The sequence below is a fragment of the Arctopsyche grandis genome, chromosome 13, assembly GCF_051622035.1.
Source record: "Arctopsyche grandis isolate Sample6627 chromosome 13, ASM5162203v2, whole genome shotgun sequence".
NCBI classification, from domain to species: domain Eukaryota; kingdom Metazoa; phylum Arthropoda; class Insecta; order Trichoptera; family Hydropsychidae; genus Arctopsyche; species Arctopsyche grandis.
Window position 1 is genome coordinate 16,154,317 of NC_135367.1, and position 18,357 is coordinate 16,172,673.

At 34.5% G+C, this 18,357-nt stretch overlaps 1 protein-coding gene across 2 annotated transcripts; it reads left to right on the plus strand.

Moving 5' to 3' along the window:
- The first annotated feature begins 1,606 nt into the window (after window positions 1-1,606).
- woc (zinc finger protein without children) lies at window positions 1,607-18,124 on the plus strand. Of its 2 annotated transcripts, none has more exons than XM_077445075.1 (19): window positions 1,607-1,785; window positions 3,710-4,700; window positions 4,800-4,909; window positions 4,986-5,259; window positions 5,359-5,550; window positions 5,716-5,889; window positions 5,976-7,247; window positions 7,325-7,601; window positions 8,820-9,016; window positions 9,131-9,802; window positions 14,779-14,949; window positions 15,025-15,281; window positions 15,362-15,572; window positions 15,654-15,779; window positions 15,872-15,993; window positions 16,067-16,205; window positions 16,285-16,384; window positions 16,467-16,656; window positions 17,725-18,124. In XM_077445075.1, exons 2-18 carry the CDS (start codon window positions 3,764-3,766, stop codon window positions 16,630-16,632), a joined length of 5,397 nt encoding a protein of 1,798 aa, XP_077301201.1. In that variant the 5' UTR covers window positions 1,607-1,785; window positions 3,710-3,763; the 3' UTR covers window positions 16,633-16,656; window positions 17,725-18,124. The 2 variants fall into 2 exon arrangements, with proteins under 2 accessions (XP_077301201.1, XP_077301200.1); XM_077445074.1 differs by having other exon boundaries at window positions 16,458-16,656; window positions 16,744-18,123.
- Window positions 18,125-18,357: the final 233 nt, after the last annotated feature.

The following is an 18,357-nucleotide window of genomic DNA, read 5'->3' on the forward strand; positions in this document are numbered from 1 at the left end:
AGCAAATATCGGAAGGTAAAGATCGAAAATCGAAAGATCAAAAAAAAAAAGGGTGCGTGGTAAACGGTAGTATGTATACATATATAATATATATCAGTGGCATGCGGTGAAAGTATCTCTCTTTTTTTCATTCAGCCTTGTTTAATGTGTGCGCGCAGAAACGTGAGGAAAAGCCTGTTCCTTTTGTTCCTGTTGTATCCTGCTCGCGCAAATTAAGTGAGGATGTACGACGGGGGGAGAGAGACTTTTACCGCACGCCACTGATATATATACTAACCGTTTTTCATATGTATGCATGATAAACGAATATTTTAGACTTTTTCACGGTCACCCGGAGTGGATTACCACAGGTGACATATTCTGCACACACATCAACTCTATCCAAATTGATGAGGCAGGATTTGTAGATCGAATGACGTATAATCGCGGAAGAAGGATAAATGGCTATAGCCCACCTCTCTCTGAAGATTGTGGTGTAAATTTGCAAAACAATAAGAATCGTGGACTGAAGAAAGTTCTTTTTGGTTTGAATAAAGGCTAAGATCGACCGATAGTTTTATGTGGAACAATCTCATACAGATCATTTAGCGGGAATTCAGTGATTTCATCCGGCAAAGTGCCCATATATGGAAATCTAAATTGCCATGAGTTACAGGCAGTAGCGGCTCGTGAAAATTCATAGTGGTGGGGCTGCAGAGATAAATCAGGCTGTAGTAGCTCGTTAACCAAACCGGTGATCGAATAAAAACAAAAATAGCATACATATGTACTATATTGGGAGGTCTGCAGTCCGCAGCCTATGTAAACGCCAAAAATAGCATGCATTTGTACTGTACTGGGGGGGACTGCAGGCCCGCAGCCCATATGGACGAGCTGCCACTGGTTACAGGCATTTTATAGTGAACCATCAAGAAAATGGAAAGTAATTGAAGAATCTATTCCACTGCTCACCAGACCTTGGTTTGTGACTCTAGCTCAATCGTGTCTTAACAGAGAAACGGTTCACGGTCACCTAATCAACGGGTCTACGTGACGAGCCAGAATGTTAAATTACAGAAAACACAAATATCGGAAGGCATAGATCGAAAATCGAAAGATCTTTAGTCGAAAGATAAAAAAAAAATGGTACATTGTAAACGGTACACACTCACTTAATTTGCGCGAGCAGGGTACAATAGGAACAAGAGGAACAGGCTTTTCCTCCCGTTTTCTGCGCGCGCACATTAATACGGGAGGAAAAGCCCGTTCCTCTTGTTTCTGTTGTATCCTGCTCGCGCAAATTAAATGAGTATTTACGTGAGTATATACCGTTTACCATGCACCCTTTTTTTTTTTTGATCTTTCGACTTAAGATCTTTCGATTTTCGATCTTTGCCTTCCGATATTTGCATTTTCTGTCATTTAACATTCTGTCTCGTCACGGAGACCGCTAATCAACATACATACAGAGAGACGTCTCATCCAAACCAAAATACATCAATTCCTGAAACTCTTTTACAAAATGTATTCCAGTCGCAGAAGAGTGGGCGGTCACCTTTAGATAAGGAAAACGCACAGGCCTATAACGAAAAAAACGGAAACGGCGACGAAAACGAAACGTCACGTTAGAACGGTGCGAGTGGTAGTCGAGGAGAGGAAAGTGGGTTGGCGGCAGTGTGGCGCGCTGCTCGGCACAAGATGGTGCGCGTTTGTTGTGCTTCGAGGGCTTCGGCTTGCGGCCGTCACTCTCGCCGCTCCAACACTTTCGACGCTGTCTCCACTCAAGTCCGCCCACTCAATCGCAACGTAAGGCCGCCACCGCCACCGCTCGCCATTCCCAGACCACGGACGCCATCAACACTCCCCTTCCCGCTCGCTGGCCGCACCGACACTGACGCTACACGGCTTCGGCTTCGGCTTCGGTCACTCGCACTGCTCGCATCACCCGCTCTGCCACTGCACTCGCTTCGACCCCGCCCCACCCCTCGCCCCTCGCCTCTGCAGCTCCCGCCTTTTGAGGTTATGTGACGCGTCCGTGCCGAACCGCACCAAATCGAGTGACAGTTCGCCGCGGCCATAATTGGGCTTCGAAGCCGGTCGGGGGCGCGCCGGATTTCGCTCGCCCCCCCTCCCCTCCCCTCCCCTCCACCCCCGCCCCTGCCGGGCCCCATTCGAGGCTCGTCTCCGGCGTTCGAAGACTCGAGTCTCGACAGCCTTCGCGCGCTGTCAAATCCACCGATCATAGGTATGACGGACGAAACATAACCTCACACGCGTCGTTCGCCCTTTTACAATAATAAACACTATCGGTGATCGCTGTCAGCTTTTAAATCTACATGTTTTTGTACAATTCTTAGAATGGCCTTTTTGTGTTTTATACGTGTACTTGTATTGATAGTCTCGTATATATTTTTTTTCTTTTAATTATCGGTTAAAGCCGATCTACATCTGTCAGTGTGTGTATTTGACGTATGGATAAATACGCCAGTATTGCCAGTGCAAAAGAAAACGGCTTGAATTAATTTTTCACTCTTATTATACGTACCTATGTATACAAAATTTAGAATTTGAAACGATCATATTCATTTATTTATTTATTTATTTATTTGGAAAATTTACAGTTTATTAAGTTACATAGATTGATAGTAAAAAAACATAATTATGTTATGTAAACCATTAATAATTTTCACATATAGATAAAAAAAAAGAAAAGCTCAAACATTTAAAATAAGAAACAAAAATGATAATAGAGTAAGATAGTTAAAGAAAACAAAAAGAAAAAAAATATAAATAACAGTATAATAAAAATATCAAAATAATAAGAATAATAATATGATAAAAATTATGAAATAATAAAAATAATATAATATATAACAAAAGACAAAATAAATACATCAAAATAAAAATTCATAATCACAATCGTAAATTTTCAATAAAATTAATCATCGAAAAACATATTTGCAATAATCACTCTAGCTTGTATAGCATTAATAGTAAATAAGTCAAACATATTCATTTAACATTATTAAAACTTAAAAGAAATAAGAGATCTGTTGCTCCAAACCTCGAATTTTATTTTTTTTTCTAAACATAATAATTCTATCGGTAAATGTCTTAAATTTTAATTATGTTTAATGAATATGATTGTTTAAAATTCAAATTATCCTTGACGTGGTTTGAATTGACTCATTGAAATGCAACTTTTTCACACTTTTATGTACACTTCAATTCCACTTTCTGCTAATCGTTTGTCGCTGAAATTTTACTGAAGACATAATAATATGTCAATTTTATTCGCGTTTTCGATTAAAATTGAAATGAATTTAATCATTAATTCATCATATGTTTAGCACATCACTTATCTTAGTATTCGAGACATAGTTAAAGAATCTAATAACAATTATTATTAATGTTCAAAATACACTTAATTATATTGTTATCATATTGGGTCATAGCAATATAGCCAGTATATATTATATATTCCCAATTCACTCCTGATCACATACATCTATAATACTTTTTAACTTAAGACTCTTATTTGAAGATTTGTAGATGCTTTTTAAACGATTGATATTGTTGATAATTTGTTTCTATTACACTGCTATTCAAAGCAAATGCAAAATATTTATCCACCTTATAGATTTAGTTTTCATTTGTTCAATACAATGTCAAAATTTTAATGTTTACTATTTTTTATATGTTAAATCTTATACGTTTTGTTGTTTTTCAGATATTTTCTTGTAATGGAGTTTTATATTGATGTTCAAATTGAATTATACTAAAGATGGATGAAAAGGAACCGGAATCGGCACTCGTCCAAGTTACTGAAACAACATCAGAAGTAGCCGACTCCATCAAAGCTGATCTTATAACTCTTCCGGATTGTCCACCAAGTGAAACATGTACTGAAGTTTCCGTGAAACCCATAGAAACTGCAGAAGAAGCGTCCGCAAGTAAACATAGCAATAATATAGATGATGATAAGATTTCGAATGAAGTTCTTAGTGTTAAAGATACCGAAGAAGCTTGCAAGGAAGTGAATGAGGATCCGGCATATGAGAAATCGAACACTAAAGATGTTGATAAATCTTCGGTTGCCGATTTTCCATTCGAATCCAGTGCCGTCGTAGAAAATAATTTAGATCATAGTTCACCTGTGAATAGTATAGACTGCGAATCGCAGATTGAAAATAGTGTAACATCTGAAATACCCGAAAACACAAAACAATGTGACAATGTTATTAGTGAAAACGTTAAAAAAGACGTACCAATCGATAATAGTGTAAGTGAATTAAATGTTTCGAAAAAAGATGAAGAAGCAATTAGTAAATCGACTGAAAAAATTGACAATGCCGTAGTCGATGATGAAAAAATTGATGATGCTGTGGTCGACAAGGAAAAAATCGATGCTGTAACTGAAGATGTAAAGATTGACAATTCCGATGGCAAGGATGAACAAATTGGAAATGATTTTAATGAAGATAATTGCGATGATCCTGTGAATGTTGAAGAAAAAGTTGAAAAAGAGATCATCAAGAGTGTGAAATTAAATCAAATTGTCGACTATCCTGTATCAGATGATGATGCCGGAAATGAAAATGAATCAAATAAAGATGCTAACAATCAAATGGAAGTGGATGATCGAACGGAAGTTAGCGAAGTTCGTCAAAATGGACCTGACGGCAGTCCCGACAACAATGAAATGGATTATGATGAAAAAGGTTAATGATGGCACATATAATACAAACAAAATTAAATAACTGTAATTTCAAAATTATAATAGTTTTTATTCACTTATTTAATTGAATATGATTTTACAGAGAATAAGATTGAAAAAATGGATATAGATGAAAGCATAGTTGAAGATATGGACACTTCTAAAGATAAACATGCTGAGAATCCATTGGAAGAAACACCTAATGAATCAGAAGTAATTAATCGATTTAAATATATCGAAATTTTCCATTTACCAAGTTTAAAAATACTTATTTTCCTTTATATTTCAGACTCCTGATCCTTTTGATAACCTATTAAATGATGACAAAAACGATCATACTGTGAGTTCTACGGAAATAACAAATATCAAAGAGTTCGATACTAGTGAAAATGATGTGGACGCTAATAATGATCACGATATGGATGATGGCAATGACCACGATGCCGACGATAATGTCGATCATGATACAGACGCCGGTAATGATTTAGATGCCAACAATGAACACGATGAAAGCAATTTGGAAAATGATGCTCTGTTGGATGATGATCATACCCATGTAGATGGTAATTTTATTTTATTTTTTTATTATTAACAATTAATTTGTATCTCTAATTTGGCATATGTTTATCGAAGTCATTAAAAATACGTTATTCTTGTGATAGATGACATTTTATGTGATAATATCAATGAGGCCGACATAGTCGAAGGAGAAGGAGCCGATGAAGAAGTTTGTTTGCTTCCTGATACCGACCGAGAAATTACGGAAGCCGATAAATTAAAAGCTTTGTCGGCTAAAAAATCCACAGATGCTGTTTTAAATGCAAATGCATTCGATTCATTGCTTTCAGATGGCGGTATGCTTTTTCTGTTTATTTTGTTTATTTTTTGCAAGATTTTTTTGTAGTCTAAATTCAATTAAAAAAAATTTCGGATGCTTAAAAATTACTAATCTGTTTCTAAAATCTGTATAGTTATTTTTAATTATTAGTTATAATTCATAAAATCCCACTTTGTTACAGCTTCCAATGAAAGAAGTGACACAGGTACTGAAGATACTGATAAGGCAGCTGATGAATTGAAAGATGAATTTATTACTGATACTAATGATGTACAAGTATCTGCAACTAAGGTTAAAAATATAGAACACATAATTGAAGATGACGCAGAAGATGAAGAATTGAGGGATCATCCAGGTATAAAAAGAATTCATTATTTAGAGCAACGTTTTAAAGACTGAACAGAAACCTTTTTTCCTAATCTATTTATTCTCATTTTTTAGATACAGATAAAGGAAAAGATGATGAAGATGAGCCTGAACCGGAACCAGAGCCTGTTGCTGATACGTCAGGAGACAGTAACATTATTAGAGAAGTGAAAAAGTCCGAAGAAAATTGCATTAAATGCGATGAAAATAAATTTTGTATATATAGACTTACATTTGAAAATGAATTAAGATATTTATGCGGATCAGATTGCTTAGTCAAATTTCAAGAACAATATCCAAATAAATACAAGACAATACTCAAAAAAGTCATAGTATCAGAAATCCTTTCCGAAATAGCAACTTGTATGCATTGTAGTAAAGAAAAGGAGTGCTACTATCGATTTATATCAGACGATAAAGTCAAATACGTATGTGTAGATGAGTGTATAAAAGCTATAGTCGAAGAAAATCCCAATAAATACACGGTGAAAAGAAAGAGAAAAATGGTCCATGAAGTCTCGCCTAAAGCAGGGACATGCTTCTGGTGTACTCAAAGTAAAGATTGCATCCTTGAAACGACATTTGAAGGCGATCAGAAACATTTGTGCAGTGTTATGTGCTTGGTATCATTGCAAAACGTATATCCTAGTGTGTTCAGAATCAAAAGACATAAAGTTGTCAAAACGAAACAGCCACCTTTGTTGAAATTAAAGGTAATCAGCAACGCCACCGACAAGTATCTCGACGAGGGGAATAAAATCATAGCCAAGACGCAAGAGGAAGCCGACGCTGCCCGCGCAGACAGAGATAAAAGCTTCTTCAGAAAGTGCGCTCAATGTCAAGAACCTTACGTCGGAAATGATAAGAATTTATCGTGGGAGACCATGGATTTTTGTAACGAGGTGTGCTTGGGAAAGTATCAAAACACTCACGGCTTGCATTGTGCCAATTGTAAAAACGCCGTTTCGATGGTCAGCTTAGGAAAGTACTGCGTCAGATTTGGATATGATATCAGACAGTTTTGTTGTTCAGCTTGCTTAGATGAATTCAAAAAAGGTCTCAAGATATGTTGCTATTGTCAAAAGGATATATCAGTCGGATTCGACGGTTTCTTAGCGCCTGTGGGCGATCAGGGACAATTTAAAGATTTTTGTTCACAATTTTGTGTGGAAAAATTTGATGAGATGAGTAAAAACCCTATTCCGTTGCCCGTTTGGGCGCAATGCGGAGTTTGCTCTAAAGAAAAACCGACTACGTTAGAAGTATCTCTCGATGAGAAAAATCCGCTTAGATTGTGCTCCGAACCGTGTTTTGCTGCATTTAAATTCGTCAATAATGTATTTCCAGGTATATCGATCATTTGTCACAAATGCATTTCATAAAATCGCAATATTTTCTATTATTATTGTTTATGATTTATTTAGATCCGTGTCGATGGTGCAAAAAATACTTTGAGCGGAAGTCTATCGAAAGCTATACGATATACACGGATGCGGCAGTTCATTGTTTCTGTTCTAAAACCTGTATGAACGTTTACATTAGCAATTCCAGGCACATTGTGCCGTGCAACTGGTGCAAAGTCAAAAAATACAATTTCGATATGATCAAAAGAACACTCGACAGTGGGCAGTCATTGATGATGTGCTCTTTGAATTGTCTGACGCTCTATCAGGTTTCAATGAATGCAGTTTCATCGAGAAGGTATTTATAAAATTTGGTTGTGACCAACCCAGGACTTTATCTATGTATTTGAGGAATATAAGAAGGTCACAAAACAAAATTCTATAGTTAAACATACATACACGTTCGCATGAGAGCATTTTCGATACAAAGTGAGCGCAAAATGTAGGGCCAACTTACACAAGACAAAAGTTCTACTTCTGGTTGTCGGATTTTGTTCAAAATTTTTTTATTACTTAAAATCACTATTAAATGTTATACACATTAAATATCAAGAAAATGAAAATAATTTAAAAAGGTCAAAATAAAATAATTAAATATTGTTTAAAAAAAAATACTATTTCCGGTTTACGAATTCTGACTAAAACCTTATCAGCTCTAAGTTAGTACATAAAGAATACAAATATAAATTTTCAGCTTGATACTTTCAGGGGTGTGGAAAGAATCGTGCTCACAACATTTTTGACTTTTCTAAGAGGCAAAAATCCTACTTCCGGTTTATTAAATTTAATGATTTTTTTTTATTTTCATCAAATTAATACAAGAATTATACTTGAATTTTCTCGTGAAGAACACACATTTTTAAGTGGCCGAAAAAATGGAAGAAAAATCGAACAAGAGTAAACTGCCACTTCCGGTTGAGGGATGCTTACCAAATTTTATATATAACTTGGTATTAAGCTTAAACTTCTAGATATGAAATTTTGGTTCAATAAACCAAAAGGTTTCTGAGAAAAACATAAAAAAAATTCGATTCTCTAGAGTAAAAGTACTAATTCCGGTTCAGGTAAAAATATTCAAAAAATATTAGGGTATACAATTTACAATTTCTATTACATGTAAAAGATATTTAGTATGATTCAGTTAGCGGTTTGGGAAATAATTGAATTCAAAAACTTTTAAAAAATAGGACACCTATAAGGGTAGGTACCATTTCCGGTCAACTTAAAATTACGTCGTATCGATAAAAATGTCAGTAACCGATACTAAGTTTCAAGTACGATAGGACTAACGGTGTTCAAAAAATCCCCAAAATACACAAACACATTTTTTCTAGATCATGAAAACGTGATCAGTGATCGATTCTGAGTTCGAATCAGTCAAAATTTCGAGTTAAAATTTTCGCATGATCACAAAACTTCATCTGTTGTCACTACATACATAGATAAAGTAAAAGTCGTACAACAAGTTGTAAATAGTTGGAGCGGCTGTCTTATACATAAGTGTGTATTCTTTCAGAACAAAATGTGACCAGTGTAAACGATTACAACAAGCGCAGTATCACTTGACAATGTCGGATGCAACGGTGCGGAATTTCTGTTCTTATCAATGTGTTATGCTCTTTCAACGACAGTACAGCAAATCGCCGATGGTTCTCGACGGCGATTCGCAAAGTAAACAAGCTGTCCCTACAGGAGCTCCAAGAAGGACTTATGGTATTATGTTAATCTAATTATCATAACGTGTTTATTTGTGGGAACTTTATATATGTAAAACAAATTACATATATCTATAAATCAACATAATAAATTGCTCGTTTTATTTTCCAGCTAAAGTTCCTATGAAAGTGCCGACGAAAGGTACATCTAAAGCAACGGGTCGTTCTGGAATGCCTGTTATATCAAACGTTCAATCCCTGGCTGGTCCTACCGTTCCTGCACCGAGCGGGCACGCCACGAGAGCGAAATCTAAAAGATTATCTTTGGCGCAAGACGATCCACCTCCTCCTCCTCCACCGCCGGTTGAGCCTCCCAAGCCCCCCACGCCTCCGCCACCTCCACCGCCGAAAATTTACAACCACATCGTAATCAAACCAGCTCCGCCCAAAGAAGTGAGGAACATAAGCACCCTAACCAAGCCGTTGATGGTCACCAAGGGCGTCTCGTGTCGGCCACATCCGTGTTCAAAAGAGGTTCAGACTGACGATCATCTTGAGAAACGAATTTTAATACCAATACCTGTCCCTATATATGTTCCGACGCCCATAGCCATGTATTCGTTACCTTTCCCCATGCCAGTGCCGATACCGTTACCCATTCCAATACCAGTATTCATACCGACCACCCGTAACTCCGCAAGTGGTATAATGAAGGAGATAAAAAAGATTCACGATAAAATGCCGACGGATCCATTCGAAGCTGAATTGTTGATGATGGCCGAAATGGTAGCCGGTGATAAGAAGAAGTGCGAAAGTGATTCGGAATCGGATGAAGAAAATGGAAGTGAGTTCAACAATAATACATTGATAATTTAGGTTTTTCATTAAGTTGCAAAATATTATTTATGTGGGTAAGATCAGTTTTGAACGACTGTCTAATTATTTAATATTGTATTTAGTGATTTGACTCATCGAAATATCATAATAATATATTAGGGGTACCGGAAAGAAATCAATTTTTTTGTTTGATTAACTTAATTCAGTTTTTTGCACATTTTACTCCAAAATATGATCTCCCTCAATTTTCATGACTGCTATCTTTCAATCCTTTTTTTGAAAAAGCTTATCGGTTTTGAATTAATAAAACTTTATATAGTTTTGAATTAACCTAAAACTTAATAGTTGGTTTTCCACATAACTCACACTATTGAATTTTTTTCTTTTTAATTTGGGCTCCATGGTAATCATATCATATGTATATATAATATCGCTTTTCCGTCTTATACAGGTCTATTAGCTACAGAAGGCGCGTGCACAGTACTCATACAAATGCATTTTTCATATACAGGCTGTTATTTATATATTTTATTTCAACCGATCGTGTAATGTTTTTAAGATCTATGATATAATTTGGGTGGCATATTTATTTAATATTTGAATACGTACCACGAATAAAATGATAAATAGCATTTTTTTAAATTATAAGTAAAACAAACGTACGTATGCAAAAATTAATACGAATTAAAAAATGAGAAAAAAATATAGGATATAAATTATATTAAACAGGAAATAAGTGATTTTAAAAGTGTTCGAATTTTGATAATAATGCAGTCCTTTTCATTATTATATATAGACATTCTTCTTTGTCGGCTAGTATTAAGTCCCGACCGTTACAAAGATAATAAAATAAATTCGCAAAGAAAGCGCTACACTTTGTTGTTTATTTGTTCACTTCAAATTTGTTTACTGTTGGGTGCCTAGACCATCAAAATATTTTTTCATTATTTTGCATAGAATTGTTTGTCGGCTTCAGAATTTTGTAGCCAAGTCAGAACTTGTCATAAATAATAATAAAATAAACTTACAAAAAAAATATTGCGGCGATCTTTGGATAATGCCGCAGTACATTTACACCCAGAAAGTCTACCCGAACCGGAAGTGTTTCTAATCTAAATAAATACATTGTTCATTTTATAATCTTATTTTTGAATTTCAATTTCAAACTTTTCTATTATAAGACTTTACTTTTACTACTCTACTACTAAACGTACTTCTAGTTTTACTAACCTTTTCTGATTTTCTTTAATTCGTTACTTCTTTGCTCGTTTTGGATAGTCTTCTGTTTCTATACAATGTCGTATCATAATTCTTCTACGCCACTTAATTCTCCATCACTTGAAGAATCCATATATTCACTATCAGAATATTCTACTTTTATAATGTCAGTGAAATTGTCCGTTAAAATATCGAGTTTTGGTTCCAGTTCAATAAATTTTTCTTCATGTTTTTTCACATGTCTCCAAACGTCTCTGAATGTATCAATAGTGATTGACTCTGCTTCTTTCCTAAACAGCTCTTCAACGACCTTTAAGTCAAACATGACATTTTTTGAAGCTACTTTACCCTTAATAATGCCCCACAGTAATTCTATAGGGTTTAGTTCTGGGTGGTAGGCGTAGTACGTTATGTCCGTGAGCTTCCAAGATTTTATCAAGTACAAACTCTTGATGATTTTGTTTATTGTTTTTTATTATTTCATATAAAACAGGCTTTGTGCATTTTTCTGGATAAGGTATATTAAATTTTCTTAACCAAGCTAGCATGTCAGCTTTTCTGGAATTAGATGTGGGCATAGGTTCTGACATGACATTATGGTACGACGCATTATCAATAACAATTACAGATTGGGGTTGTAAATTTGGAACAAGCTTTTCTTTAATCCATTTTTGGTAATTAATCGCGTTCATATTATTATGATAATCTCCGGTTTTAATTTTAGATGGATATATAAGTAACGCATTTGGAATAAATCCTTTTTCAGAACAGGCGTGAACTATTATTAGCATATTACCCTTATAAATCGGTACTCTGCAACCTTTGCTAGTTTCATCGGACCATGATTTTGGCATCGTATGTGAGCTATTTATATAGGATTCATCCGTGTAAACTATAGGGCGGCCTTGCAATCTATACTCTTCTAATTTGGAAAGATATATGGATCTCTTCAGTCGAATTACATTTTTTTCAATAAGTGTTTGTTTATTATTTTTCATCTTTCTTCATTTGAAACCTAGCCTACGAACGATAACTCTTAACAAAGAAATTGCACCTTTAAATTTTAAAAGGTCTTTCAAAACTTCTAATAACTTTTGTAGCGTCGGAAATGTCTTATGAACTAGATGAAAATCGTAGATAGTTCGCCTGATGACCTCTTGATCAAAACTATCCACTGTAGTTATTTTTGATAACCTTACACGATTTTTGCCCGGTGTCCTTAAAACAACTCGCACAGTCGATGAAGATGTGGATGCTGCTGGATCTGATGACTCTGAAGATATAGGTTGTGTCGTTGATGGCTCCGATATTGAAGGTTGCGATGTTGGCGGTTTATTAGCCACCACAAATTGATTTCGTACTTCACAAACAATTCGCTGAACACTTCTTTTAGAAACACCAGTCGCTTCCGCAGTTGAAGCATATAAATTTTTCATAAAACTATTTCTTTCGTCACTTTCACTATTCACTATACGATGCATGAAATAGTTGAAAACATTATACACAATTTCGCGAGATTGTCCCGTTAGTGTTTTCCCAGATCCAATTTTATTACAAAGCATTTTATTATCATATATCCACTAATTCTAATGAACTAACTCCAATTAACCAATTAGCAAACAATATAAGAACGCGTTACGTCAGTTTGTGGGGGTTGATCGGTGACTGACCAGTGAAACTGGAAAAAATCATCCTGTAGTGCACACTTGATCACTGAGCAAAAATCACCGAGCAATACAAAAAATAATTGTTGTTTCTGTCATGCTCGGAAAGTGGGTGCGTATGAAAGGGACCAACTGATTGTCCTAGAAAACAGATACAAAAAATCTTATTCATATCTTCACGGATACAATATACGTGTTTGTATTGGTACGTGCCAGCTTTCGCTGCGCGAGCTATAAATTCATTGTTATTCAAGAGATAAATTTATAATTACTCTGGTATTATAAAGTTCCAATAAAGTTATCAAGTTAACAATACTTGTTCACCATCCCACCGCAAAATGCCTATGTTGAACGTGTGTTCTCATTAATTACATAAAGCTCAGTGGACAGATGAGATTACATTGAATTAGACATATAAACTAATTCAATGTAATCTGCAGTTCATACGCTTAGAAAGTTTTTTTTTTTTTTTCAATTTAAATAAGTAAATATTGGATACGGCTAAGAACCCCTAACATTTAAACTAATTCAATGACATCTTAAAGTGATATTCAATGAGTCACAATGACATTCGCTTAAAATGTAATTGTTCAATTTAAATAAGAATATGTTGGTGCGGTTGAGAACACCTGTAATTTATACTAATTTAATAACATCCGCGATCTATACGATAAAAAGTACCATATACATCGATAGATATATAACATATAATACAATAAAAAGTTACTTTTTCCATTAAAATAGGAAAATTTAGGATTTTTGAACATTTTGTCGCTTGAACATTGTTTCCGTGGACATTTTGTCAGTGCACTAATTTTCGGGTACATTTTGTCGTTGAACCTTTTGGACTAAATGTACCCGAATATAATAGGTAGTAATACGAAGATCTGGTCAATAAAACCATAAACCTTTAAAACCATATTATGATTTGAATCATAAACAAATATCGTTTTTCGCTGAAAATAGAGAAATATCACGTGTTCCGTTGCCCTTCTTTGCTCTCCTAATATAATAATTTATTATATTCAATGTTTGATTCATATATGTATGTATCTAGTACTCAAATGGGTGACCGTCACCGCACCGAATGCTAAAAAGTCGAAATGTTCGTTTACCATGCATACATATGAAAAACGGTCAGTATACATTTAAGTGCGTGCGGTAAAAGTCTCTCTCCCCCTGTCGTACATCCTCACTTAATTTGCGCGAGCAGGATACAACAGGAACAAGAGGAACAGGCTTTTCCTCCCATATCCTGCGCGCGCACATTAAACAAGGCTGTATGACAAAAAGAGGGATAATTTCACCGCATGCCACTCATATATATATTATATATACATAGTACCGTTTACCATGCACCCTTTTTTTTTTGATCTTTCGACTTAGATTTTTCGATATTTGCGTTGTCGGGCTTTTCACTTTCGGTCCCGTGAGGTAGACGCTTCTCAAACATAGCAAAATGTAATTTATTATACATTCATTTCTACCATAGGTGCCATTACAGGCTACCCCAAGGCGACACCTTTGGTTAAAATTTTGTACTAAAATATTGTGCGTCAACTCGCGTTACTTAACTTAACTCTTCCACTGCAGAAGCTGCTATAGCAGTTCCATCATATATTAATGTTCCTCTTCCCAATTCATTGATTAAAACTAATGAGTTAATTGAAGTGTGCTTTGATATGGCTGCCGTTTCACTCAATTCAACGGGAAAAGTCAACATTATATCATTATAGGCACCTAGTCTTGTATATATTCTATCGATGACAGTCAAATTGCACTCTGCAAGTTTTTATTCACTCTGTTGAATAAACCTTTTATTATCACTTATTTTTAATTCGACGATATTATATCATTTCAAAATGAAAGTCTTTCAAATTAATTTTTATATGAAAAAACAAATCGCAATGCTCGATTGTTTTTCCTAGTGAATTTTATTAGATTCAAAGTTTGATTTATATTTCTATGTAGTATGCAATCATAGCAAAAAAGTTGATAATATTACACTGTAGTGTATGAAGAAAAAACATGCAATTTATATTAAATGCAATTTGATTAAGTATTCACAAGTAAAGGTAAAAAATGTATTATGCATATTTAGATGATGGCTTCAGTCCCGATACTTTGGATACTGGCAATAACGCATTTGGAGAAGATATGCTGCAGATGGCGTTCAAGATGGCCACTGAATACTCGGACACGCCTGTAGACTTGGAATCGGCTATGACGGCCAGTACCATCACGCCTAGCTCACATCCATCACTGCCGACTGGTAAAAATAAGATGTTTCACTCATAATGATACTATATTTTAGAAGAATTTTTTAAATAAATTGTATTAATAACAGGTCTTGATGAAAATAATCCAATGCATCATCATTCGTTAATGATGCTGGAGCAACAACGGGCTGCAGCGGCAGCGACCGCAGCCGCTGCAAACTTGAATCGTAAAAGAGCAAGAGGTGGATCTAGTCCCGTCAACGCGCCGGTCAGCACGCGATCATCGAAAAGATCGAGACGAGCGCCTGAAACTCCCACCGCTCATCACGCACCTGAACCTCCACGAGAACCTCAAGAGAAACCCGACGCCAACATGTGCCTCAAGGTTTGTCTATATTCGGTGGAATGTTTACGATTAAATTAGGTTTTGTTTTTTTTTTTTCACTAAAAGTGTTCGTTTTGTAGTATACATTCGGAGTAAACGCGTGGAAGCAATGGGTCGTCACAAAAAATTCTGAAATGGAGAAGAGTACCGTCCGACGAAAACCTTTCAAGTCTGAAATCCTCCAGTTGACGGCTGATGAGTTGAATTATTCGCTTTGTCTCTTCGTTAAAGAAGTGCGAAAACCTAACGGTAGCGAATACGCTCCCGATACTATATATTATTTAGTGCTTGGTGAGTGTGAAGTGTATATACTCGTCTTATGTAAAGTGCTCGATGGTTTTTAATCGTTTTATTTGTGTTTACAATATACAGGTATACAACAATATTTGTTTGAAAATGGTAGAATAGATAATATTTTTACCGATTCATACTATGAAAAATTCACAGAATGCCTTGATGAAGTAGCAAGAAAATTTTCCGTTCTTTATAACGATTCTCGTAAGTTGAAATTGTTATTTCTGTACATGGTATGATTTTTTTTTTGTTTTTATGTGAATAATGTTTTTACATTGTTTGTGTAATATTTTTAGAGTATATTGTAACGAGAGTTGAAGAAGAGCATTTGTGGGAAAGTAAACAACTAGGAGCTCATTCACCACATGTTCTTTTATCAACCCTTATGTTTTTTAACACTAAACATTTTAATCTTGTGGTAAATATAATTCATATTGTTTTAATTTTTTAAATTGTATGTGAGATACATTGTTCATGTCTATTTTTGGCAGACGGTTGAAGAACATATGCAATTGTCATTTTCGCATATAATGAAACATTGGAAGAGAAATCCGAATCAGCCTGGTGCAGCTAAAATTCCTGGTTCGAGGAATGTTTTACTTAGATTCTATCCACCTCAGTCTGCTTTAGGTTTGTTTTTATACTATTGTTTATATGTGTTGGTTACGGCGACACGATAGTTTAATTTTGTCAATTTTGTGCATTTCAGATGCTAATTCTAGAAAGAAAAAGGTGTACGAACAGCAAGAGAATGAAGATAATCCGCTGCGGTGTCCTGTTAAACTTTATGAATTTTATTTGTCGAAATGGTAAAAATCTATGAATTTACTTGGCGATGGGAGAGCATTTTCCAAAAAAAATTAACTGTTGCTATATTTCCAGCCCTGAAAGTGTAAAAACGAGAAACGATGTATTTTATCTTATGCCGGAAAGATCGTGCGTTCCTGACAGTCCTGTGTGGTACAGCACTCAAGCGCTGGGTCGGGAACCCTTGTCGAAGATGCTCCACAGAGTGAAAATGGTTAAGGAGATCAATATTGCTCTTCTCACCAGCTAAGTGTAATCACCATGTGATTTAAAAGTAAATTTTGCAATGTTTTTAAAATTTTTGTATTAGAAATCTTTATCGTTTGTTTAAATGTTGTTGTATTTTTTTTTTCTGTTGCAGGTAAGATTTGTTTAATGTTAATATACCATGCACAAGAATTTTAAGTGGTATTTTGATGTGTTAAAAACTGTTTTTGTATGTTTAAAATGAAGAATTTACCAATTAGCTTAATGTGTGAATCTAAAATAATATATGATTTTACTTGACTTTGTACATTTACATTAGCCATATAAGTGTATAGATTTCAACTACTAGTTGCGAAATTCTTCAGTTTCTTGTTCCGTGAATAAATCGAGTGAAAGTGTATATGTATATACGTACACAGTTAAATAGAAACAAATTTATACATTACCGAAATTAAGATATTTTTAATAGTGAAGTTGAAATAAGATTTTATTTTTTTCTTTGTAATGTTCTGTAGTCTTTTTGACAATGAAGCTTATATTTTTTCTTTGTTATTTTATAATTTATAGATACAAGTGAACCTTGGCAATAATATTTTTATTAGTACATAGTCACACTATGGCAGACTTTCGTATTGTATTTATTGAAGAGTTCAGATATCATATATTATGTAATGAGATTTTAATTGAAACAAAATCTCAAGATCGAATCGTAACTTAGGGCATGAAATACGATTATGTATTTTGTAATTGGTTTCTAATAGTATTAACCTTGTTTAGCATAGTGCTATTATGACTTGCAATCAGTCGTCACAATATTGAACAAGTTGTAAAATTGCTGCTGGCAAAATTAAGTTCTCGGTGTGAAATTTTCATATAAAGATCTCACATAGATTTTCCAAGATCGATTCCATATTTTGATGTTTTTTTTTTAAATTGTAATTTAAGGACACGCCGATGTTACAGTTCAAATCGTATCACTAATTCAACGTCGACTATCGGTAGTTGTCTTTAGGCGTTGCGCTCTAATTATACATAAAAAATATCAAATCGAATCATATAAATTGTAAATTATATTTAATTTGATCTATTGAATTGGATGTTCTGACTGTTTTGTTTTTTTTTTTACTTCTCATAGAGATCAATAGAAAAGGGCGATGGGTACATAAATATGCAATGTGCAGACAACGATTGTAGTGGAAGGTGTGTGTGTAAATTGGCAGAATCGCAATGCTGGTCAGAGAAATTCTTGTTTGTGGAGCCTGTTCTTTCTTTTTTAACAAGATGATTTCTTAAAGCTTTTAGACTTATTAAAAAATAATAATGTATATACATATATATGAAAAAAAGTATACAAATTATATATTTCAAATTTACGTATATGTTAATTTTAGAGCATAAGTTAGCCATCCATTGTCACTATTGAGTTTGTGTTTCCACTAGAATAGAAATTCATATATTTTTAAGTATAAATTGTAATAAACTTTACTAAATGATTTTTTTTTATTTGTTCTTATAAATGGTTTTGTATATACACATAAGAATGTTTTTTCTTATTGCCCACATCCTTCAATGTGCCGTTTGAATCATATTCTTTCTTTCAACTAATCAGTGTGGTAAATTATATTGTTTCTTGAGAATATAATAAAGCTTTCGGCTATCAAATCAGTTAAAACAACCTGCATATCATATGACCAGTATTTTTTTAATAAATACATTCTTCGTATATAATAATTGTCTAATGCGTGTGTACGTAGTGCTGTTAACACCA

Bases quoted from the DNA above. Each gene is read 5' to 3' on its own strand.
- woc (XM_077445074.1), top strand. From the start codon at position 3,764: ATGGATGAAAAGGAACCGGAATCGGCACTCGTCCAAGTTACTGAAACA. The intron at 4,910-4,985 runs GTAATTAATCGA...TTTATATTTCAG, and splicing joins AAACACCTAATGAATCAGAA to ACTCCTGATCCTTTTGATAA. The intron at 15,994-16,066 runs GTAAATATAATT...TATTTTTGGCAG, and splicing joins CTAAACATTTTAATCTTGTG to ACGGTTGAAGAACATATGCA.